At 37.1% G+C, this 23,561-nt stretch overlaps 5 protein-coding genes and 1 non-coding gene across 9 annotated transcripts; 4 read left to right on the top strand and 2 right to left on the bottom strand.

Moving 5' to 3' along the window:
- The first annotated feature begins 1,811 nt into the window (after window positions 1-1,811).
- On the top strand, window positions 1,812-12,022 carry LOC106376439 (nuclear speckle RNA-binding protein B-like). Of its 3 annotated transcripts, XM_048756773.1 has the most exons (3): window positions 1,812-2,740; window positions 2,831-2,980; window positions 7,778-12,022. In XM_048756773.1, exon 3 carries the CDS (start codon window positions 11,038-11,040, stop codon window positions 11,728-11,730), a length of 693 nt encoding a protein of 230 aa, XP_048612730.1. In that variant the 5' UTR covers window positions 1,812-2,740; window positions 2,831-2,980; window positions 7,778-11,037; the 3' UTR covers window positions 11,731-12,022. The 3 variants fall into 3 exon arrangements, with proteins under 3 accessions (XP_048612730.1, XP_048612731.1, XP_048612729.1); XM_048756774.1 differs by having other exon boundaries at window positions 1,812-2,640; window positions 2,831-12,022; XM_048756772.1 differs by having other exon boundaries at window positions 2,831-12,022.
- LOC125587092 (glutathione S-transferase T3-like) lies at window positions 5,075-5,623 on the bottom strand. The gene is made up of 2 exons (XM_048757234.1): window positions 5,290-5,623; window positions 5,075-5,205 (listed from the first exon to the last, which is right to left on the bottom strand). Exons 1-2 carry the CDS (start codon window positions 5,621-5,623, stop codon window positions 5,075-5,077), a joined length of 465 nt encoding a protein of 154 aa, XP_048613191.1.
- Window positions 12,023-13,813: 1,791 nt separating the features above from the next.
- Window positions 13,814-15,723, top strand: BNAC05G16550D (nuclear speckle RNA-binding protein B). 2 transcript variants are annotated; one of them, XM_013816517.3, is made up of 6 exons: window positions 13,814-14,006; window positions 14,363-14,463; window positions 14,553-14,814; window positions 14,898-14,959; window positions 15,050-15,131; window positions 15,304-15,723. In XM_013816517.3, exons 1-6 carry the CDS (start codon window positions 13,901-13,903, stop codon window positions 15,402-15,404), a joined length of 714 nt encoding a protein of 237 aa, XP_013671971.1. In that variant the 5' UTR covers window positions 13,814-13,900; the 3' UTR covers window positions 15,405-15,723. The 2 variants fall into 2 exon arrangements, with proteins under 2 accessions (XP_013671971.1, XP_048612728.1); XM_048756771.1 differs by having other exon boundaries at window positions 15,035-15,131.
- Window positions 15,724-19,116: 3,393 nt separating this feature from the next.
- Window positions 19,117-20,517, top strand: LOC125587091. The gene has a single exon (XM_048757233.1). The coding sequence runs from the start codon at window positions 19,117-19,119 to the stop codon at window positions 20,515-20,517; it is 1,401 nt and encodes a 466-aa protein (XP_048613190.1).
- On the bottom strand, window positions 19,717-19,823 carry LOC125588158. The gene has a single exon (XR_007324552.1). It is a non-coding gene; the product is annotated as a small nucleolar RNA R71 (small nucleolar RNA).
- A 24-nt stretch (window positions 20,518-20,541) lies between the features above and the next one.
- On the top strand, window positions 20,542-23,372 carry LOC125587090. Its single transcript, XM_048757232.1, has 4 exons — window positions 20,542-20,653; window positions 20,703-22,056; window positions 22,667-22,829; window positions 22,986-23,372. The coding sequence occupies exons 1-4, from the start codon at window positions 20,542-20,544 to the stop codon at window positions 23,370-23,372; spliced, it is 2,016 nt and encodes a 671-aa protein (XP_048613189.1).
- The last annotated feature ends 189 nt before the right edge of the window (window positions 23,373-23,561 follow it).

Raw genomic sequence — 23,561 nt, 5'->3', positions numbered from 1 at the left:
AAATTATTGATCTGCATAGACAAGAAAAAAATGGGCTAGGTTGCATGCAGATTACCAATACATGTACAGATTAAATAATAATTAAAAGACTCAATTTACAAAAAAAACAATTAAAGAGACATTACCCCAACCAAAACAAATTGCTGTCAAATTGGAGCTCCGATTGTTACGTACATATATATGATCGGAAAAGTAACACTATTTTTTCTTTTTTGCAATATGTAATTAAGCTTTTTTTTGTATTTTCAATTTTTTTTTTTTGTAAAGAATCATATAATTAATATATATATATATATATATATATACTTTGTTTTATTTTTATTGTTCTCAATAACTAACATAAATTAAACAATTAATATTTTTTTACAAAAACTATTTGTTATTTCATAATTTTTATATTAATTAGTTTGATGAGCTCATGTATTCTATTTGATAATTTGTATTTTAATTTCTTAGTTATATTTATAATTCTAAAGTTATTTTGAAATGATTTAATAGCTGTAAAAAATGAAATATCGAATAATTTCTTAGTTATATTTAGATTTTGCTTCTTTTTTTTCTAGCATTGCTTTTTGTAACATTATTTTTTATTCTAAAATAATTTATTTCTTTTGATTAAAAAAAGTTGGACACATGTATTCATTCTATCTTTTATTTTATTAATTATTCATGAAAATTTTTAATTATAAATTATGTTTGTAATAGTTAAAAAGTATGTATTATAGAAAATGCAAGTATTTTTATTTTTGTTTAATTATTATTTTTCAATTTTCAGGTTATTTTATATATCTACATCCATTAAAATGAAGAAAAAAAAAGTATGTTTTGAATTTGTTATGTTTCAATGAATTATGAAAATTTATATGTTACAATATTATTTAATAAAAAATTATTTTTTTCCTATATTTTTATTTTTAATTAAAACTAATTTTTTTTACATATTTAACTTTCATTATTTTAAAAATTTATAACATTTAATTAAATATGATGATTAAGTAAATTAGTTTGATCGGCTAGATATTCATTTGTTCTACATAATTTCATGATCTGCATTTCTTCTGCTTGATTTGATTTGCTTACGTTTGATCTTCATTTTCTTAACATTGCTTTACCCATTCAAAAGATCTATGGTAAGCTCCGATCCCAATATCGCTTTGGCTTTACGATACACTCATGCAGTGAAAAAATAATACTAATAAATTTCAATAATAGGAAGTCAACCCTTAATTCTTTCAGGATTGCATTTATTAATCCCAGCTGTAAATTAAGTTTGACTCAGAAAATGATTTGACTTTAATTTATATAATTTGAAATAAACAAATCTTAAATTTGAGTTCAAACGTCTAGATTTGCATTGCCGTTTAATTGATTGAATGATTAAAAGTTGATCATAATTAATAGATTCATTCGAAAAGTGACTATTTTAAGAGCATTAGCTTTGATATTTTTGAATGACAAGTTCTTAGAACATTCCCGACGTAAAATTTCATTTTTATTTTAAAAACAAAATAATTTTATAATAGAGTTGAGTTTTTTCTAATCATATTTTATTTTTAAAGTAAAAATAGAAAAATCAACAAAGGATAAAAAATGTTACTTTATTTATTGAATAAATTCATGTTTATTCTATTACGAAATGGAAAATAAAATAGAATTAGAGTATTTTTTAATCCCAATTTTATTTTAAAGTAAATTCAGGATGATGGTTGGGACTTGGAAGCCAAAACCATAGTACCGTTATAGTGTGAGGGCTCAGAGGCCCATAAACAGAACATGGAAAACGACCCAAACCAATGCTTAAACCGATGAGAAATCGGTTGAACCGGGATCTGATCGGGTTGGTAGTCAAAGAATGCGATGTAGAGAGCCTAGATCCTGGAGACTCTGTTGCTGCTTTGACCGAGAGATAAAGATTAGTTGTAAGAACATGTTTATCCCTTGATCCTTAAGACTACCTCCATTGGAAGGTTTAAGTGGAGGTTCTTAAGTAAAAAGCAGATAAAATTAAATAAAAAAATGTCTAATTATCTTAGAACCGGTGCCAAATATAGGGGTTTAAGAAATGGTTAAAACCCCCATAGGTGGCAACTTCTCATTGGGCCGTCGGTTTCACACTTGAGGGCAAAAAAAAATTGCTCTTCTTTTCTCGGTTTCGTCTCTCTCTCTTCGATATTGTCGAACTCTTTCTTCTCCCTTGGTCTCTCTCAACGAATTCGTTGATTCTGTGTAAATCTCCCACAGAGATGAAGATTGACCGGTTTCTTTGTCGTCGGTTGGTCTATCTGTTCGTCGTCGGTGCTGTGGAATGGTCTATCTCTTCGTCGTCGGTTCTTTGGAGATCTCCAACGGAGATGATGTTTGGAGATGATCTTGATTCACCTTTAATTCACATTTTGATCGGAGAAATGAAAGAAGAAAAAAACTCACAACTGCTTGGAGCTTTCACCAACACCACGTTGGTCTCCTTCATTATCCTCCATTGAGATCTTATCTCCGAGGCTTTCTTAGGGTCGGCTTCATTGGAGGAAGAAGGGACTATTGGAGAATACGGGTTGAGGTTTAAGTAGTAATTCACTATTTGTCCCATATTGGACGGTGAAATCAGTTGGATAAGGGAACTATTATTGAAGACTTTTTCTAGTGAGTTATAATCCATTACTAATGAACTTTGTAAGCAATCTGTTAAGCTTGTTGATGCTGTAGATGAGGGTGGAAAAGAACCTACTCATATCGAGATAGAGTATGTAATCATGCTTCTTTGTTTGTGCTTGATGGTGATTACAATTTTTAAATTTACTTTGAATTATTTTGTGTGTGTTGTTTTGTTCAGAGTTGAGAAGTATGCTGCTGAGTCTGGAGTGGAGGGTGATTATGATGCACAGTTCAAGAACTTGGGGAACTTAGTTACGAATTTACAGGATCAGATTCTCTACAAGCTTGATGAAGGACTTAAACATGTTGCTTCTACGTCCCAGTCCAGGTAAACCCTCTAACCACATTGCTCATAAGCTGTTACTTAGATCATATGGCTAGGAACGAACATCTGAGTTAAGTTGTTCTGATGGATGTGGTTACATAGAACTCTTTCGTCAAAACACACAGGGATAGTGTGCAGAGTCTACTAGTAGTATTGTATCTCAGTTTATATGAAAAAAGTTTTGCCTTGGTTCATAAAGTTTCATCGTGAATCTTTCGTTATAGAGTCTACTAGTATTTTTTTTGAAATGGTTTTGTTTTGGCTCATAATTACAGAGTATAGAATTAGTAGTTGGACCAGTATTAAAAAATTTTTTTAAGAACCTCAACGAGGTTCTTAACATTGGATGAAAAAAAATTAAATTAGATTAACAAAGGTTCTAAACCTATCAAATCACTGTATTTATTACTAATTTATTCTTTAGAGTCAATAAGGAGTTTTTATTGATGGACATGCTCTAAGTGTATTTCTTAATGATTATTTAATACTTTAAATGTAGTTAAGTGGGGTTAAGAACTATAGTTAAGAAACTCCCATTTGGAGCGGTCCAATGAGAGTCTCTTAAATAGGAGTTCTTAAAAATTTTAAAGCTAAAATTTATTTATTAATTCAAACATATTCAAAGATAACATTTTAAACATAGATTTTTTTTAAAAAAACATAAAAATAAAGACTAGTACAATAATCGAGAATAATTTGGAAAAACATCCGAGCTCAATAGTTGTCTCCATCAAGTCCAAATTTACGTGTTCAACCAAATCAGCTTTGAGCTGTTGATGCATTTGTCTATCACGAATTCTTGTTCGAACACCCATCATATTGGCGATATTTGAAGGGATATCTGTAGAATACGTGAGATCGACATGTGAAGTTCCAGTGTCTTCTCCTTGTTGGAACTCTGAAACATCAAAATGAGTGTATCCATCTCGTTCGTCTTCTACTATCATATTATGGAGTATGATACATGCTCGCATAATCTTCCTAATTTTGGCTTTATCCCAAAAAAAAGTGCTAAATTTTTAACAATGGCAAATCGAGCTTGCAAGACTCCAAAAGCACGCTCGACATCTTTTCGGACAGCTTCTTGATGTTGAGCAAATAAAGCCGCTTTCGGACCTTGTGGTATTGGAATAGATTGGATAAAAGTTTCCCATTTCGGATAAATACCATCGGTGAGATAGTAAGCCAAATGATACTCTCTTCCATTGACAGAGAAAGTAACTTGCGGAGCTTGACCTTTTATTATGTCATCAAAAACAGGTGAACGATCAAGAACATTGATATCATTTAAGGTAACTGGAGGTCCAAAAAACGCATGCCATATCCATAAATCATACGAAGCAACCGCCTCTAACACGATTATGGGTTTACCCGAACCACGTGAATATTGACCTTTCCAAGTGGTGGGACAATTCTTCCACTCCCAATGCATACCATCGATGCTCCCTTTCATCCCAGGAAAGCCACGTTGCTCACCAATATAAAGTAGACATTGAAGATCAGCCGGTGTTGGTCTTCTTAAGTACTCATCGCCGAATAATATATTATTCCTTCCACAAAATGTTCCACACATAACCGAGCTGTCATTGTACCGTGTCGTAGGTATTCGTCAACATCATCAGCCGCAGAACCATAGGCCAAGACAAGAATGGCTGTTGTACACTTCTGAAGTGGAGAGAGACTAAGCCTTCCGAGAGCATCTTTCTTTTGTCGAAAGTATTCAACTTCATTGGAGAGTCGATCAACAATACGCATGAACAATGACTTGTTCATTCTAAATCGTCGTCGGAATAGATTATCAGGATATGTCGGATTTTCTGAAATAATCATTCCATAAACGTAGATCGCCTTCTTCACGATTTCTTTCGATATGAACTCGTTTTTTTCTTCTTTTTTTTCGACTTCTTGATCACCATAATTAATGGCCAAATTCTTCATTGTTTGATCAAAATATTCATCAAAATATTCATCAAAACGTTTGGTTGGTTGATCATCTAGATTGATAGTTGCTTGAAAGCTTGATGTCTCTGCTCCATCCTCACACTTTCTCTTCTTATCGCTTCCACCAATCTTAGTACTAGCAAAGGAACACCATTTCTAGTCATGGCGGAGCTCCTCCCAAGCATAGTGAAGGTTAAACTTAATCTTGTAATCATTAAAGAAGATCTCGTATGCTAGTTTAACAACATCACTCTCACTCTGACCACTTGTTTTATGTCTTGTTGAAGCTGCATAGGAACCACAGAACTTGCAAACAAGATCATTCATCTTCTGCCACCTTTGCTTACACTGAATGGCTTATCGTTGATCACCTCTTTCCACCTTTGGGCTTGCTGCATAGTAAGCTGCAATGCGTTTCCAGAAAGCACCTGCTTTCTGCTCATTTCCTACGACAAGATCCTTGCTGGTGTTTAACCACGCGCTAATGAGCACCAGATCATCCGAGGGACTCCATTTCTTTCTTTCTTTGCGCTGTGTAGGTGAGTCTTCACAGAAGCTTGACGTTTCTGTACATTGCGTACTGAACACAGGGAGTTGTGATGATCCAATTTCCCCACCATGTGAAAAGCTCTCATAAGGAAAGGGTTGATGAATGAATTTTTTTTCTTGATTGTTGAGAAGGTCAACAAAATTAGAAGAATCCATATGTAAATACGGAAGAGCGGAGAGAAAGAAGAAGAAAAGAGATAGAAGATGAAATGAGATTTCGTTGGAAGATGAAAGGAAAGAGAACAAGATCCGGTTTTATAGATGAAAAGAGCAGAAGATATTGTTAGATATGGAAGAGTAATTGTATTTACTCTTTGATTTGGGTAGAGTTGAGCTAAGTAGAATGTAACTACATATTTATTACCTAACCACATCCTAATGATACACTACACCAAGCATTCATCACAAGCATTCACTAACTCTAACAACTAAAACAAGCATTCACTAACTCTAACAACCATTCATCACTCGCATTCAATAACTTACCAACTATCCACAACGAAAGCAAGAAAAATTAATCGAGTTTTACCGACTAACCTCATCGACAGTGTCAAGTGGTGTTTGCTTCTCGATGAACTCCTTAAGGTTGTGACTTCAGTAGGAGGACCTTCAGTCGCGAGCTCAAATCACATGGATAATTAACAAAACAATGAACTAAATTAGATCTCTTTTCAACACAATCACTTAGCTTTTCAACACAATCACTTAACAAAACAATGAACTAAACTAGATCTCAAATCACATGGATAATTAACACAATCACTTAGCTTAAATTCAGAGCTAAATTACAGAGGCAAAGTCTAAATCTTCATACTAGGACAAACAATATGATCGTCTTTACCTTGAAGAAGTGATCACCAAACCGAAGGCATCGATACCGACGCTAGAGACGCCGTCGATTGTGGTGGGTTAGCATCATTCTTCACTCGGAGAAGACGAGAACCGAAGGAGGAGATGCGGTGAGGACTGAGAGAGTCGTCGATTGTGGTAGGTTTCGGTCCTTCTTCTAACGGGTTTGACAAGAGATGACGGAGGAGACGCAAATAGGACCGAGAGACTCGTCTGACGGAGGAGGCAAGAGAAGACGGAGGAGACGCCATTAGGACCGACAGAGTCGTCGATTGTGGTGGATTTCGATCCTTCTTCGGACGATCGCGACGAGAGAAGAAGCGGTGAGGAACGAGAGAGTCTTCGTCTGTGGTGGGTTTCGATACACTCGTGACGGAGAAGACGAGAGAACACGACGGTGAGGATCGAGAGCGTCGTCGTCCGTGGTCTGTACCGATCGTTCTTCTCACCAAGAAGACGGAGGAGAGGTCGAGTGGACCGATGGCTTCGCGTCTGTTGTCGTTTTGGATCGTTCTCCTCTGACGGAGAAAAACAAGAAGACGAAACGGTGAGAAAACGAAAGAAAGAAAGAAAAGAAAAAAAAATAGAAAAATTGTGGAGCTGACACGTGGTCTAAAAACCACGCTAATAATCGGTCACAAAAACTAATTATTAAGGATCGACTTTCCCCCTTTAATTTTGTTTTCATTTAATTAAATCACCACCTTAACCTGATCACCGTTAAACATGGTCTAACGAAACGATGTAAGTTTGGGCTTTTGAGTCCCTATTTATTGGCCCCACCTTACTTACTCATTGTCTAACTAAATCTTTTTGACCATATATACATCTGAGCGAGACATACAGCAACGATATATTTAATTGTTGCCGATATACTTCAAACAAATACATATATGGAAAATGCAATCGGTCTTATACTTACCAAAACCACAAAACATTACTATAAGCTACAAGATTATTCAAATCTAAATATAGCATCGATTTAGCCAACATCTCATTCTTCTGTTTTTATCTTAAAACGATATTACCGGAGATTCTATATCCCAAAAAGGTGGTAACAATATTTGAATACTCAGATTTAGTCGTAACATTAATTAAAAAAACTTGACCAAAAAAAGAAAATACAGTAATGAGCTAATTTCAAATAAGGGAAAACGCTGTGATTTTGCAGCAAATATTTAACTCTTTTAGGTTAGAAACAAAAAAAAAAAAAAAAAATCAAACAACAAAATTGTAATTTATTTTATGCTTATATATAGTCATTTTTATCCCAAATCTATAGGAAACTAACCAGAGAAAAAGAAAACGTAAATCTTCTTTATTTTACATCTCCATCACACCCCCCTTTCTGTACGCGTATTTTCAATTTCTTAACAATGTCGTCACAACCAAAAACAAATGGAAGAAGGTTTGGATTCATTAAAACGTTTATGCGGCTGGTTATGTGCTTCAACGCGACAGCTGAAGGCGATCAACGGGAAAGATCAAAGACACTGTCACGGAGGAGCAGCTTGGTTCACTCCATAAAATCATCTCCTTCCAATGTTTTCGTTAGTGGTCCGATAGTAGACGAAGAAAGGGATGAGAAGATTAAAGATGTTATCCTCTATTGTAAGATGAATTCTCCACTTAATATACCGTGATTCTTACACGCAATTCCTCTTATTTCACTTTTTTTTTTCACTTACGTTACAATATTTTTTCACTAGAGAGTATGACTAAATATCTGTTTAGATTTTCAAGAATATTTTAAGGATTAATTAGTTCCACAATACTTTTGATATGGTTTGGATTTTTTAGTTTTAAATAATTTTTTTTATTTCTATTTTCCGTTTCAGCTGGGATTTGTATATATTTTCAACTTAAACACTGAAGAAAATAATAATCACAGTACACATGAAGTAGCTTTGATCTAATGAGTTATTTCTAGTTTAAGAAGATTGAAATATTGATAACGCTAATACTGGTTCATACTCTCTAGAACCAAGACTATTCCAACTACCTGATATCTTATTGTATTAGCATGAGTGTATAATATTGTTCTTATTGTTTATACCATATAATATTTAGATGATCCGCGTAAGAGCTTTAAAGTTATACGCGTTCACTCGTATCTAAAGCTAGTTGTTATAACAAACATGTTGATAACCGTTGAATTGAAGGATAGAAAGTATATACTAGTTTCTAAAAATAATTTAAAACATGAACTTTTGAAGAATCCATGAAGACTTGCAAGTCCGGTCACTTTCCAGCAATATCTAAAGATGGATGGACCTTGTCATTTGGAGATTTGAGTTTGACCTAAAATAGACTCAAAACCAAACCACGAAGGACCTTTTTCTCTTCTGTTTCTTATTTTTCCGCGTATAGTAACAACATTGCTATTCTTTTCCTGGTTATCTTGTACTAGTGTACTACCAGTCTACCATCTTGGAGTTTGCCAATAAAAAGATATTACCATCTTGGCCTTTTTCAACTTATTTTTTTTTTGCTAACCGAAGTATCCTGGCCCCACCGAGATGGTCCAGACTAGAGACCGAAGTGAGCATGGACGCTGCCAGGGCGTCACCATGTGGCTCACCGTGTAACGGTCTTCGGTCTCGGATGCTGCAGCCCACATCTAAATTCCGCAGTGGCCAAGGCTCGAACCCAGAGACGGGCACTGCAGCTGGAGTTCCTATACCACTACACCAAAGCAACTTGGTTTTTTTTTTTTCCACTTATTAAGTGATGTAATCTGATTAAAACCCAAAAAGAAATTATACAAAAAATCAATTAAAGCTACTTTCTCCTAATTTTTTTAGAAAACATAATAGTGGAATTTCAGTATGAGCCGAGAGGCCCGAGACCAAATTGTCTTAGCTGAACCAGAAGTTTATCCGTATGAAATCAATTTCATATCTGTCAACCATATATAGTCTAAACCGTATTAAGCGAAAACCAAAGTCCATTGTTATCTTAATTTAGTTGTTTAACTTAGTGCGTTTTAGGATTAAACACGTGAGTTGATTATATGCATTTGTCATCTAAACACGGAGCAAAGAAAAGGTTCACGTGTTATACTTATAGTTATACTAATGAACAATGATTCTAGAAGAAGGATAAGACTACCTAAACCCCTAAAAATCTACGTAAACCTTAAAGAACAATCAAATGATCAATCTCTCAAATAAATCTAAAACAGTAACTTCTTTTCAGTCGTAAGAGTAATCAATGATTACTAATCTTTTTTTAAAGCTGATTTATTATGATATTACAATTAGAGAAAAATTACATAGACGATCCGACAACCAACCGACAATACTATCTGCCTTACAAGGATCTACGCGTAACTGCATTACCCGAGCCGTTCTACGAAGACCATGCTTGGCCGAGTTTACTTGCACCATGTTGAAGATCCTTTGTAAGCATTTCCTCCGTAGCCTACATAATTGTTTAATAAATCATTTTTTCCGAGAATTGAAACATATCTGCTGGTGTAGAAGCATTAATGAACCTTTAGTCAAACCATTGGACCAAGAGGACTTCTACTATGATTACTAATCATGCATGTGATTATGAGTCAAAACCAATACACATCTCGTTTTCATTACTTATATTGACACGCTTGGAGGCTTGTGGATGAAATACGACAAAGCACCCCTTTTGTTTTTGGGGATCTTCGATGAGTTTCTTATGAAGCGAGTTTGCTGGTAGTTAATCCAAGTTATTACTCACTCAAATCATAATTTGGTAAATTACGTTACACTTGTTTTTATAAATTAAAGAGACAGACTAGAACTTGAACAGACGAAATTTTTTCAAAAAAAAAAAGCTTGAACAGACGAACGTTATGAAAGTGGACATACCTAACCATTAAACCACTATATCTCAAAGTTCATTTTTAAATTTCAAAAAGCTTGTAGACAACTGTTTAGTTTCTAACGTATATTATTAAAGTTTTGAGTGACCACATCTAATACTTTTATTGTATAAATAGAGTTTGACAAAGGGAAAAAATTGTGTTGGTTATATGGTCCACCGAAACTTGTTCATGTCTGGATGAGCAGAACCGTGTGAGGAGCTGCAAAATCATGCCAAGTCAGCAACAAACTGTCTGACTGTGGTACTCATGACCTCTTCTTTGCTTGACTTTCTCATGAGTTAAGACTGGACGTATTCAAACCCTTTATTTTTTGTTCATTAGGTTGCAAATAAAAGAAACACACAAGTCAGCTCTTGTATTTACTTGGTTTACATCATAATATAAAAATAAAACAAAAATAACAACGTTAGCATCAGCTAGCTAGCAGGTTTATTTTCAGTTTAGCTAATTATTATAAACGTGTATTAAGAGTAACAACTAGTTCTGGAAGTCGTAAAATAAGAATCAAGTCTTTTCTAACGACTGGAAAACTTTTTTTTATCTATGGGTAAACCAAACCCACATCTTGGTAAGAAATAGACATGAAAGAACTTTAAAATATACTAATCAATACAAAACAACCAAGTAGCCAAAGTTTACCACATTTTAAGTAGGAAACTCCTCATTTGACTTTTCTCTTCTCCCTCTTTCATACACAAATGACATCATATATATACAAGCATTCATGTACCTTCCCTTTTCCATTAATCATCACATACTCATTGTTCTTCTTTACTAAAAACATCACCACACTCACATATATACGCATATACCTCTCTATATTTTTTATATATACTCTTCTCATAAAGTAGACTCTATGGATAATAAATCTCCAAGATCAAAAGAAATCTTGGGACCAAGACCAACTCCATTGAAAATCCGTAAAGACTCTCACAAGATCATCAAGAAGCCACCACTAGCGCCACAACCACTGCAATCACAACCACCGCAGCTAACCGAGCGAGAACCATCACAACTATTGCCTCCACGCGGTCCAGTGATAATATACACTGTATCTCCCAAGATTATCCATACACACCCTAATAATTTCATGACATTGGTTCAACGTCTCACAGGCAAAACCTCTACCTCCACAATTCCATCCTCCTCTTCTCCATCAACCTTAGCACTAGACTACACATCTGCGTCACGAGACACGTCAGCAGTGTTCGATGCATCCCGTGGTTCGATATCTCCGGCGGCTAGGTATGCTGCGATGGAGAAAGCTAATGCCTCAAATGAACTAGGGTTTGTGGGTGGCGTAGAGAGTACGAATCAATATTACCAACATGACTATCATCAAAACCGAGCTACCGAACGTACTGGGATCTTGTCTCCAGGGCCCGCTTCTCTACCGCAGATATCGCCAGATTTCTTTTCTACGGTTGGAGCATCTGATCCTCAAGGTTTTTCGTCGTTCTTCAATGACTTTAGCTCTATCCTACAAACCACTCCAACGATCCCGTCTCCTTCTTCCATGGACCTTTTCACAAATTTTTTTGATTGTTAGATTGGGATTTTATTTCAAATTGAACTTAGTTTTACAAGTATTATAGAGAGACACATGATGTATTATACGTTTTTCATCATTTTTAGGAGACACTCTCATAGAATTAGAGGGGTTATACTTCTGCATGTCGTGATGTTGACGTCATCTGTTAGAATCCAATTGACAATTTGATGATATATGTATTCGTGTTCGGTGGGCATTTTCATAGTTTTAAATACTATCTTTAGCGACTCTTGTTCCTCCTTTAGCTACTTGTGCTCATCGACTATAATCTAATTGGAGGCATTTATTATTGTTACTGTTGGTACAATAAACTTTATGAATTTTGGGTTTGTTTGTATACCAAATCTAGATTGCTTATGTTTTTTTTTCAAAAACAATCAGTGGATTAAAAGCAAGTACTTTCACATGTGTAATTGACTTGTTGCAAAAAAAGAAGAAGAAGAAGAATAACATTATATAATAGAAAATGAAGCTATTGCGTGCAAAGTAGTGACAGGGTGAAATATCGACCAGCTAAAACATGCGGGTTAAAATGAAATGTCTGTGTTTGGATCCGCTACCTATCTGGTTTACAGTAGGTGACGTACCGGCATGATTTCTTATGAAAATTGCCGCACGTTTAATTTCTCTTACACCTTATTCGGACTGTCTAACCACCATGCATCTGCTTCATGCTCCTCAAATCTTATTCGACATCAATTTTTTTAAAACTACTAATACATAGACGGGTCCAGTGAAAGAAAGTTGTATAAGGTCAAAATGCATTTCAACATGAAAAGGAGATGTTTGTTTTGACTGAAGAAAACTCGTCTATGATCTTAAAGTTCCATCATGGAAGGCCATAAGGGTTAAATACAGGCCCCACTCATACTGCTTAGCCCACTCTGGGGATTCTATAGAAGCAACATGAGGTTCACAAGATTCAATGCTTCCAGTCCGAGAACAATTTTGGTCATTAATACAAGAAATAGACTTTATTTGCTATTAATAAAATGGTGCAAAAGTTAGTTTTGACTAGTCTTCACAAGAGCTACTTTGCTTTACCAATTTGACTTTGGGAGGTTCGACTTTGATATCATATGACCTCCTTTGCAGGCATTTTATTTAGAAGATCGCTCTGCAGCTAGTTCTACATTTTCCCGAGCTTTCTTGGAGTTAGCATCTCCGACTCAGCCTAAACCCCAATTATATTGTAAAACCAAATCCATGATGTGTTTATTATTACATCCACACAAGTGAAATCTACGCCATGTTGGTGAGTATAGTAATGGAACGAACAAGTTTGATTGTGGGTCCATTTCAGAGTAAGTGTGCGTAACTCAGCTCGCAAGACTTGATTAGTCTTTGCTACTATCGTCTACTAGAAAAGAGTTGCGTTTTGATAAAAAAAAAAAGAAAAGAAAAGAGTTGCGTGAATCTCTTTTAGATCACAACCCAAGAAAAATTTCAATATAAAATTCAGAAACATATCTTTTATTACTCAACAAATCCCACTAAATAGTCTGCTAATTAATCTTCTAGAAAAGATCACATTAAATATTGAGAAATTTCCTTAAATAAACTTTTTAGTTTATTTTCACATCTTCAAGAAGAAAAATGTCCAAAAGAGATTTTATTGAAAGGTAAATATGTATTTATACCCTTAAGATTAACTAATCTAATACTGGTTTAAAGTTAAGGAGTTGAATTATGGGGATGAATTCAAATTTTTTAAATAAAAAATAAATATTAGAATTTTCAAAATAAAAAAAAAAGATTATTTTGATCATTTTATTTTTTGAGGGCTATTTTTGTAACAAAATTTAAAAAAAAAACTATCCTAGAGAATCGTCCTTCAATATTATACGATGTAGAGTTTCAAATAATCACCATCTAATTATTAGAGAACCTAGTCAAACCTATAAATGGAAAATTTAGGAGTGGACAAAATTACTCGCGGAGGACGAGATTAACAAAATGTAAAAAGGCAGACCAAAGCACTTTCAAGTTCCAAGTAGCTTTTCATCAAGTGGGCCGATAGGTATATGAGTCTATAGGCCCGTTAAATAAGTGTCAGAATAAACCGGGTCGGGTAACAGAAATTCGGATCATTCGGTTATCTAAAAGCAGAAACTGAAACTGAAATCGAGCAAAAATTAGAAATTATTGTTCCTTTCAGTCGCCGTCAATGGCAGATGGTGGGTACTGGAACCAGCAGCAGAGACACCATCAGCCTCCTCCGATGTCGCCGATCCCTCACGGTGGTCCTCTGAAACGTCACCGTTCTGACTTCGGTAAAAAGCTAAATTCTCCATCCTTTTTTTTTTTTTTTTTTTGTGATCGGACGATTTAGACCTAGAGAAGCTGTTTCTATACTTGTGGAGATTCAAATGTTTCATTGTATTGGGCATTGTTGTGCGGCTTGTCATAAAGACAATTGAACACCTGTTATATGTCTTAAAGATTGCTCCTTTGCCCTATAATTGAGTTTAGGTTCCGTTCGTTATAATGTGATGGAATGGTTCTGTGTATGTGTCCTGTTACATTGACGCTTAAGTTAAAGATGTTCATCAAAATCACTGCTTGGTAGTTGCTGATTCATGTCCACAATACATTTTACATGTAAATATTACGCCTTGTCTTATTTCAGACCATGATTACGTGTCACGAGATGAGGATAGAGGTATCCCTCATTCAGTAAGAGATACGAGGACTATTGGGTCAGCTTATGATCGCTACCTTCAGAGTGCGGTATTATTATTCACTTATGTACTTTTATGTGTTGTCTCTTCTTCGTTTATTTCGTTCAGTGAATTGAAAAAGTCTTCACTCTTCTGTAGCAAACGTCTTCTATGCCATCTGAAGAAGCTGGTCGCTTTCATGTTGCTGGCATGGGAAGACGAGGAGGTGAGCTTATGCCTGGGCGTGGTGGAGTTCTTATGCCTCCAGATTTTGGGCCTAATGGTCGAGATTTGGGTTTTGGTCAACAAGATTTAGTTGTTGGTAGGCCTGGAAGAGAACTGCTTCGTCTACCTCCAGATGCATCCAACACTCTCTTTGTCGAAGGACTTCCTTCTAATTGCTCTAGGAGGGAAGTATCTCGTATCCTTTTTTGTTATGGTTCATTTTCAAAACTTCTTAAGAATGTTTTGTGCTGGTTAGTGTCCTTAACCATATGGTCTTAGATATATTTCGGCCTTTTCTGGGATATAAAGAAGTGAGACTTGTGACCAAAGATACAAAGCAAGTAAGATTAACTTGTTTCCAACTTGAAGCATTGTTGCAACTTCGAACAAATTTTGTTACTTTTGACTAAGTTAAGTTTTTCTTAATGCAGAGGAATGGAGATCCTGTTGTTCTATGTTTTGTTGATTTTGAAAATCCTGCTTGTGCAGCAACTGCTCGTACTGCCCTGCAAGGTAAACTAAGATTCTCCCTGCTTCCCAATTTGGTAAATATTAGGTCCAACATGTTTTGCTTTATTTCTTGTTATATACTTTATCTTCATCAACATATTCCTCTTTTTGTTTTTCTGAAGAAAGACACTCAAACTCGAACTTAACTGATGCTATGCTACTATGCATTTGACAGGCTATAGAATGGATGAAAATGAACAGGACTCCAAAAATTTGCAGATCCAGTTTTCAAGAAACCCAGGTCGAAGAGCAGGACAACGCGGAGGAAGGAGGTGATTAGTGGGAGATATTTGGAGGCGGCATCACTCAAATGGATTGTTTCTCTAGATTACAAACACACTTGATCACTTATTCAGATCCTTAGGAGTACTACTCTCACGGTCTCGCCCAAAGCAACAGAGATGTATGGATTATATACACAACAAAGATGTAATCTCGCAATCTCTCTATATATATTTCCTTATTTTCCATATTAATGATAGATTTGAAGTGTATGATCTTATTAATGCTATTTATCAAATCCCAAAATATATTTGTTACAAACTTTTCTTTTGTATGTGGGAATTATACGAAATACGAATGTGTTTGTATCTCAGATGTTTTTTTTTTTTGCTAAAAATACTTGGGTGTTAAAGGTTCTATCTAATAAATAAAGTAGCAAATGAATTAAGGAATCTCAGAGCACGATTAACCCGGAGTTCTTAGAGTAAGGTTTTTGGCGGAAGTTAAGAAACTGTTTCTTAACTTTTTAACTAAAAAAACTAAGAACCGGTTCTTAAAGTCTTTATTTAAGAACCAGTTTTTAGCTTTTTTAGTTAAAAGTTAAGAAACAGTTTCTTAACTTCTGTTAAGAACCCGTTCTAAAACTCCGGGTTAATTATGGTCTCGTAACCAGATAAAAGGTATCAGGGACACTACTACTGTATACTTTGGTCGACCAAAACAGTCAATAGAGATGGCATCGGCGATGGATAGAGAGAGTAGGGGTGAGAGTATGTATATTCCATATCTCAAGACCAGATGCTTTTTTTCAGTGTCCCAACATATTTATTTTTGCTTTTCTATTGTTCATCATCATAAATCATCAAGAAGTTTCATGCTCCTGTCCACGTTAATAATGTAACAATCGTACATATCAATCTTTTCTCTTTTGTATTTCCAATCTTTTACATGCAATAGATTGCGACTTTTGAGACAAGATTTGATTTTGTAATTAAGCTGAGTCTGTATATTGCACATGCCCTTACTCGTTTTGATATGATTGGTGGAGTGGATCAGCTAATATGAGAGTGCAAAAGCCTTTAAAACAATATAGTAGGGTAAAGAAATTAAAAGTGTGTTGTAAAGCAAACAAAAGGCCGTCCTATACGTTAATTTTAATTTTATAGATATTTTTTTTGTTAAATTCTTTTATAGATATTTATATATATGTAATTATTTTTAAAGTCGGAGTAAAAAAATTTCAAGAGGTTTAAGATAAAGAGGACGATGAGAATAATATGTGGTGAACATTAGAAGTCAGATTTTGTCCCATGTCAATTATACCTTTCTCATAAATTGCTGAACGTACTCGATAAGAATTGTATTCACATCGCCTACTGAAAAAAAAAATTAAATGGATGTGAATAATCAATAGACGTAGCTCTGAATAATTGATTCACTGCCATAATAATAGCTTAATGACATGTAATATAGCATTATATTGAAGATATTCTTGATCGAACAAAGACTAATGTTAGGAGACCTAACAGATTTATATGATTGAAGGAAGAGAGAGACAAGTTGTTAAACAAAAATTATATTAGTACATTTTATAGAATATTGGTTCAAGTGGATCGAAAAGTCTCCGTTCTACACTACTACCTAATCTACATTATTACATTGTTCACTTATGATAATAGATATTAATCAATACCAATTAGAGTGGTTCCAAAAGATCTTACACTGTCTACATTATTATATTGTTCACTTATGATAATAGATATTAATCAATACCAATTAGAGTGGATCCAAAAGATCTTACACTGGAAAAGACCCTCTTAACAACTTTCTTCAATATTTTTGTTTTGGCATTCTTGTATTTTTAGGACTCTCCTGGAAACAATGACATCTATATTTCTCATAATGTGATTTTTTTTTATTTCATGAACTCTAGCTAGTTTGTTCATTTGCCATTACGTACTGTGAATTAATTTGATACAACACTATGAATATAAAAAAAGGAATGGCCATTCTACACAAAACAAAAGTTATAAAATAATTAACAAAGTAAATGAGATTAGGGAGAACCAAATCATGATGTCTAGAGATCATATCTTGTGAATGAACAATGACTAGAGCTTTGAATTACATCCATTCTGTTTCATTCAAACCCAACTGCTAATTTGTTTCAGACTAAACAAAAAATGAGAGTGTATCTTATACAATATATGTATGTATATATGAACAATACAAATACTTTCAAAAGATGTTACACTGGAAAATACCCTGTTAACTACTTTCTTCAATTTTTTTTCGCATTCTAGTATTTTTAGAACTCTCCTGGAAAAAAGTGACATCTACATTTGTCATAATGTGAATTTTTTATTTGATGAACTCTAGCTACTTAATCCATTGCCATTATTTCATGAATTAATTTAGTACTAGGATATCTCCCGCGTTAAAACGCGGGATATGTTTTTTTAATTTTCAAAATCGACGAAAGATTATTGCAAATGTTAGGGTTTGTATATTGATAATTGATATATGGTGTTTTCACATCATTGTATAGGTGTTTTCGTATTGATTCGAGTCCTTAATCCGTGTCAGTCTAGTCCTTTTTGATCTTTTACAGGTCTAGAGGTGGTAGAAGAGTGAAGAGAGGGTGCTTGAAGAGAAGCTGTCCTTTTGGAGCATTCCTGCGAAGATCACTCAAGGCGAACAGTCCCGAGACTGTTCTCAAGCGGAGCAAGCAAACGGAGTGATCCCGAGGTTGTTCCCGACAAATAAGGAAGCTCCTATTTCGGGAATTAAAGCCATGTTGCCCTAATATCTTTTCTACCTATTGGCGCCTCCATATAAAGATACCATCTATCATATTTTATTACTTACGCTATTTTTACAAGAGAACTATTAGCTTTTGCGATCTGCAACTTGTAAGGGAGAAGAATCCATTCTCGCATAGAGAAGACCATCTGAACCCTTTGTTTACTACTCTTATTATTATGCAGTTTCATTCAGAATCTATGTCTTTGATTGCTTGCATCATGATCGAGTAGTGATCTAGCTCGCCTAGGGTTTTAGGGTGTTGAAATATGAGCTAAACATAGATAAGCTATTCTTGATTATTCTTCATTCATACTATTCTTAAGGCTTCCATTAATCTGATCACTTGATGTTAGATCCTAAGTTTATCGCCTAGCTAACCGCTTAGGAGATAGCTTGACATGTATTGAATGAGCTTAGTATCCCTAATCAGCGAAAGTAGATATTAGGGTAGTAAGTGAACTGATCGGACCTGATCTCTAAGGCTTGCAGTCGTTTCTCATCTCAACGACAGTTAGATGATGGGATCGACCAGCAAAGAGATCACCACCACGACAGTGGGGTGTTCCAGCTGAGTGATCCGAGTTCTAGAAAGCACTGCATCGCGCTTGAATAATTGTTTGGCTCTCGCTCAACACCCAATGAAATACCCTAGGCTAGCTTCTTGTTAAATTGAATCAAACTCTAGTTTACTTGTTTTCCGCGTCACCAATTGAATTGAAAACTATTTTTTTCTTAGCTTGACATTGAAACTTATAAGAGTAAAGTGTAGACTGGTCCTCTGAATTGAATCTAAAGTACTATAATCACAACTGTTAACTTGGCAGTAGCAAAGATTCATATTTAGTGTATCAAGTTTTGGCGCCGTTGCCGGGGACCAGATTTTTTTACCTCTACTTTTCGGTTTCATTTTAAGTCTAAGATATCTAACTCGCCTCTGTTTCTTTGTCACAGCTAATGATCCATGTGCATGACCAGTAGACATACTCGGAGCAACGCACAAGGACCATTGCATCAGCTCACCAACGAAGAACTAGCGAGATTAGAACGTCAGAACCGTCAACTGCCTAGACCTACAAGCATCAACATGGGCGATCATCAGGATGATCTTACTGCTGCGTTTGCACTCATGCAACAACAGATGCAGCAAACTATCCAAGCGAACGCTGCAAATCAACGGAATGCACCGGAGGAAGCTGATCAGATTGGCCAAAGGAATCTCTTGCGTAATCTACCTCCTACGCGATCCGTCATCAACCCTCCACCTTGCACTAGACAAGAATTTGAGATCAAGCCCGCCTTGATAGGTCTGGTGCAGAGGAAGATCTTCAACGGACTTCCTGCAGCAATTCCGATGGACCACATTGAAAACTTTGAGAAGATGTGTGGGTTCACTAAGGCGAATGAAGTACCACCAGATTACATCAAGTGTACCCTGTTCCCTTTCTCTCTCGATGGGAAGGCTGCTCGCTGGCTAGATTCCCTACCCACTGGATCGCTCACCACATGGGAACAAGTCAGATCCGCTTTCTTGAGCCATTTCTACACGAAGTCAAAGACAGCAGCTCTAAGACAGAAGATCGCCAGCTTTAAACAGCTGGTAGATGAGCCGTTCTGCGACACTTGGGAGCGATTCAACGTCTACCGCAGGGAGTGCCCACATCACGGTTTTGAAGAAGATTATCTACTCGGAGTGTTCTACGATGGAGTAGGTTGGGAGTACAAGAATGCTTTAAACTCAGCCAGTAATGGAGATTTCATGACCCAATCCACTCAAGGCGCTTTCGCGCTGATTGAGAACATGGCCTCAAGCTCAGCTGACAGCAACCGAGAGAATGACCGCACCCAAAAGGTGAACAGCATCGACAATAGCAAAATAGATGAGCTCTCTGCCAAGGTCGATCAACTGATAAAGATTAATCAGAACCATGTCTTCATCATGGAAGAATCCCCTCAGGATAAAGGAACCACAGACACTACATCAGAAGCAGACCAGGCGACTGAGGACCATCATGAGGTTAGCTATGTGAATGGACAAGGATGGCAGTTCAAGAACTACCACCCGAACCCTAACGTGAGGAACAACCCCCACCTGTTCAACAACCCTAAACCCGATGGTAACGCAGAAAATGCTCAAGGCAATCAGGTTCAGAACAGTGGCTACCAACGGGGGTATGGAAATCAAGGAAGAACCTTTGTCCTCAGCCCAGCTCAGAATACTCAGTTCCACAACCAGAAACAACCGACTAACCAGCAGCCTGCACAGCCTGCTCAAACTGCTCCACAGGACGAGATGAAGAGTCTTGCCAATATGATGAGCCAGCTGCTCCAAGGACAGCAGATCCAGGGAAAAGCACTGAATTAGGTCACAAACGACATCAATACCCGAATGAATCACATGTTCAATGACCTGAGTGCCAAATATGATAATGTCTCGAGCCATATGAGGCAAATGGATATTCAGATTGCTCAGAATGCTGAGAGTGTGAAAAGACAGCAAGGCACTCTTCCTGGAAAAAACAGATAAAAATCCCAAGGAGTGCAATGCAGTCGCGCTTAGGAGTGGGAAGCAGTTAACTGATCTGGCACCCAAGAGATTCACAACAGCTGAAAAAGGGAAGCAGAAAGAGTCAGAACAACCACCAGTAACCGCACTAACAGACGAGGAAGAAGCAGGGCTTCCTGCTAAACATACTCCGACCACTACAGAGCAGCCTACTGTGGTTGTTCGCCCAGCTGCAGAACCTGTACCCACCCGTGACTATGTGCCTAAGGTTCTGTACCCTGTTCCTGCTAAGGCCACACGCAAGGACAAGGAGGAGATGAAATGTAGGAAGATGCTGGAAGACATAACAGTCAGACTCCCTCTCATGAGTGCAATCCAGATGATGCCATCCATGAGTAGCTTTGTGAAAGGACTTATTTCTGGAAAGATAACCGATGACAGTGAGTTCATGGTGGTCTCAAAAGAGTGCAGCGCTGTTCTCCAGAACAAAAGGATCAAGAAACTGGGTGACCCTGGAAAATTTGTCCTATCCATCCAAATAGGGAGAACAGTCTTCTCATGTTCGCTAGTCGATCTGGGATCAAGCATCAACCTCATGCCGTACTCTGTGGCTAAGCGCCTTGGATTAACGGATTTCAAACCTACCAGGATGTCCCTAGTGTTTGCTGATCGATCAGTGAAATCTCCGGTCGGAATTATCGAGGATATCCAAGTTCTTGTTGGGAACACGCTTGTCCCTGCCGATTTCGTTGTTCAGGAACTCGAGGAAGAGTCAAAGGATCCTCTGATCCTAGGCAGACCATTCCTATGCACTGTCGGAGCTATCATAGATGTGCGACAAGGAAAAATCGACCTCCACCTAGGAGACATTGTGATGAGGTTCGAGATGAATCAGATGCTCAAGAAACCTATGCTGGATGGACAAACCTTCACTGTCCAAGAGGAGGGCGATCCGCTGGAACCAAGTGATCAGATGATTGAGGAGATCCTTACAGATGATCCGCTGGAACTAGCCTTGACTAGAGCTGAAGCAGAACAGAATGTCCAGAACATCGACGCTGATGGGTACGCTAAGATGTTGGACTCCGCCAGAACCATGGAAAGATTAGTGGCATATCTCAGTCTGGGGGAGAACAATGCTTCAGACTCATCGAGCTCGCCTATTCCACCAAATCGGAACAATGACCCATGGACTGAATCCGAAGCTCCAAAAGTCGAGCTCAAAACACTCCCTAAGGGGCTCAGGTACGCTTTTCTTGGACCAAATTCTACATACCCAGTAATCGTGAATGCTGACCTGAACAATGCTGAAACTGCTCTTCTCCTATGCGAACTTAGGAAATATCGAAAGGCATTAGGATATTCTCTAGCTGATATACCTGGCATTTCACCTGATCTGTGCATGCATAGAATACACCTAGAAGATGAATCAATGACTTCTGTAGAACATCAGAGGAGGTTAAACCCAAATCTGAAAGATGTTGTTAAGAAGGAGATAATGAAACTTCTAGAAGCTGGTGTAATCTATGCGATCTCTGATAGTAAGTGGGTTAGTCCTGTTCATGTAGTGCCTAAGAAAGGAGGGATCACTGTTATAACCAATGAAAAGAATGAATTAATCCCTACTAGAACAGTAACTGGTCATCGCATGTGCATTGATTTCCGTAAATTGAATGCTGCGACCCGCAAGGATCACTTTCCACTCCCCTTCATTGATCAAATGCTTGAAAGATTGGCTAACCACCCTTACTATTGCTTTTTAGATGGTTATTCAGGTTTTTTCAGATTCCCATCCACCCAGACGATCAGGAAAAGACGACGTTCACATGTCCTTACGGAACATATGCCTACAGGAGGATGCCTTTCGGGCTGTGCAATGCTCCAGCGACCTTTCAACGCTGCATGATGTCAATTTTTACTGATCTAATTGAAGACATAATGGAGGTTTCATGGACGATTTCAACGTCTATGGAAGCTCCTTTAGTGTCTGTTTGTCAAACTTGTGCAGGGTTCTGAAGCGATGCGAGGAGAAGCATCTCGTGCTTAATTGGGAAAAATGCCATTTCATGGTCAGAGATGAGATTGTTCTAGGACATAAGATTTCAGAAAAGGGCATCGAAGTGGACAAGGCAAAGATCGATATCATGATGAGTCTGCAGCCACCAACTTCAGTGAGGGGAATAAAAAGCTTTTTGGGACATGCTGGTTTTTACAGAAGATTCATCCAGGACTTCTCGTGAATCGCAAGACCACTCACTAGACTGCTCTGCAAGGAAACAAAGTTCGATTTTGACAGTGAGTGCTTAGCTTCATTTCACACGATCAAGGGAGCTCTAGTCAGTGCACCGGTTGTCCAACCCCCAGACTGGGACCTCCCTTTCGAGATCATGACGGACGCGAGTGACTTTGCAGTAGGAGCAGTGCTTGGCCAGCGGAAGGATAATAAGCTCCATGTGATTTACTACGCGAGTAAGACACTGGATGAAGCTCAATGTAGGTATGCTACCACAGAGAAGGAACTCCTGGCCATCGTCTATGCTTTTGAGAAGTTCCGATCATATCTAGTTGGGTCTAAGGTGATAGTCCACACGGATCATGCAGCCCTCAAGTACCTGCTCACGAAAAAAGATGCCAAACCGCGGCTCCTGAGATGGATTCTCCTCCTTCAAGAATTTGACCTGGAAATAAAAGACAAGAAGGGGGTAGAAAATTGAGTAGCGGACCACCTTTCCAGAATGAAAATTAACGATGATACTGTGATTGACGAAGAGCAACCAGTGGAACACGTAAGTGCGATTGGTCTTTGCTATTCGGAACAACCAATGCGCATGGAAACGACTTGTTCTTCACAACCAGAGCAGTTTGTCGCAGCAATCCAGAAGCAACATCCTGATCCACCATGG

Source organism: Brassica napus, chromosome C5 (genome assembly GCF_020379485.1).
Source record: "Brassica napus cultivar Da-Ae chromosome C5, Da-Ae, whole genome shotgun sequence".
NCBI classification, from domain to species: domain Eukaryota; kingdom Viridiplantae; phylum Streptophyta; class Magnoliopsida; order Brassicales; family Brassicaceae; genus Brassica; species Brassica napus.
The sequence above is the reverse complement of the archived record's forward strand: the minus strand, read 5'-3'. Positions and strand labels throughout refer to the sequence as shown.

Coding starts and splice junctions, on each gene's coding strand:
- LOC125587092 (XM_048757234.1), bottom strand. CDS start 5,623: ATGGATTCTTCTAATTTTGTTGACCTTCTCAACAATCAAGAAAAAAAA. Junction 5,206..5,289: donor AAGCCCAAAGGTGGAAAGAG/GTGATCAACGAT, acceptor GTTCCTATGCAG/CTTCAACAAGACATAAAACA.
- LOC106376439 (XM_048756774.1), top strand. CDS start 11,038: ATGGATAATAAATCTCCAAGATCAAAAGAAATCTTGGGACCAAGACCA.
- BNAC05G16550D (XM_048756771.1), top strand. CDS start 13,901: ATGGCAGATGGTGGGTACTGGAACCAGCAGCAGAGACACCATCAGCCT. Junction 14,815..14,897: donor CTCTAGGAGGGAAGTATCTC/GTATCCTTTTTT, acceptor ATATGGTCTTAG/ATATATTTCGGCCTTTTCTG. Junction 15,132..15,303: donor TGCTCGTACTGCCCTGCAAG/GTAAACTAAGAT, acceptor TGCATTTGACAG/GCTATAGAATGGATGAAAAT.
- LOC125587091 (XM_048757233.1), top strand. CDS start 19,117: ATGTGCATGACCAGTAGACATACTCGGAGCAACGCACAAGGACCATTG.
- LOC125587090 (XM_048757232.1), top strand. CDS start 20,542: ATGAATCACATGTTCAATGACCTGAGTGCCAAATATGATAATGTCTCG. Junction 20,654..20,702: donor GAGTGTGAAAAGACAGCAAG/GCACTCTTCCTG, acceptor AGTGCAATGCAG/TCGCGCTTAGGAGTGGGAAG. Junction 22,830..22,985: donor GTCTGCAGCCACCAACTTCA/GTGAGGGGAATA, acceptor CACACGATCAAG/GGAGCTCTAGTCAGTGCACC.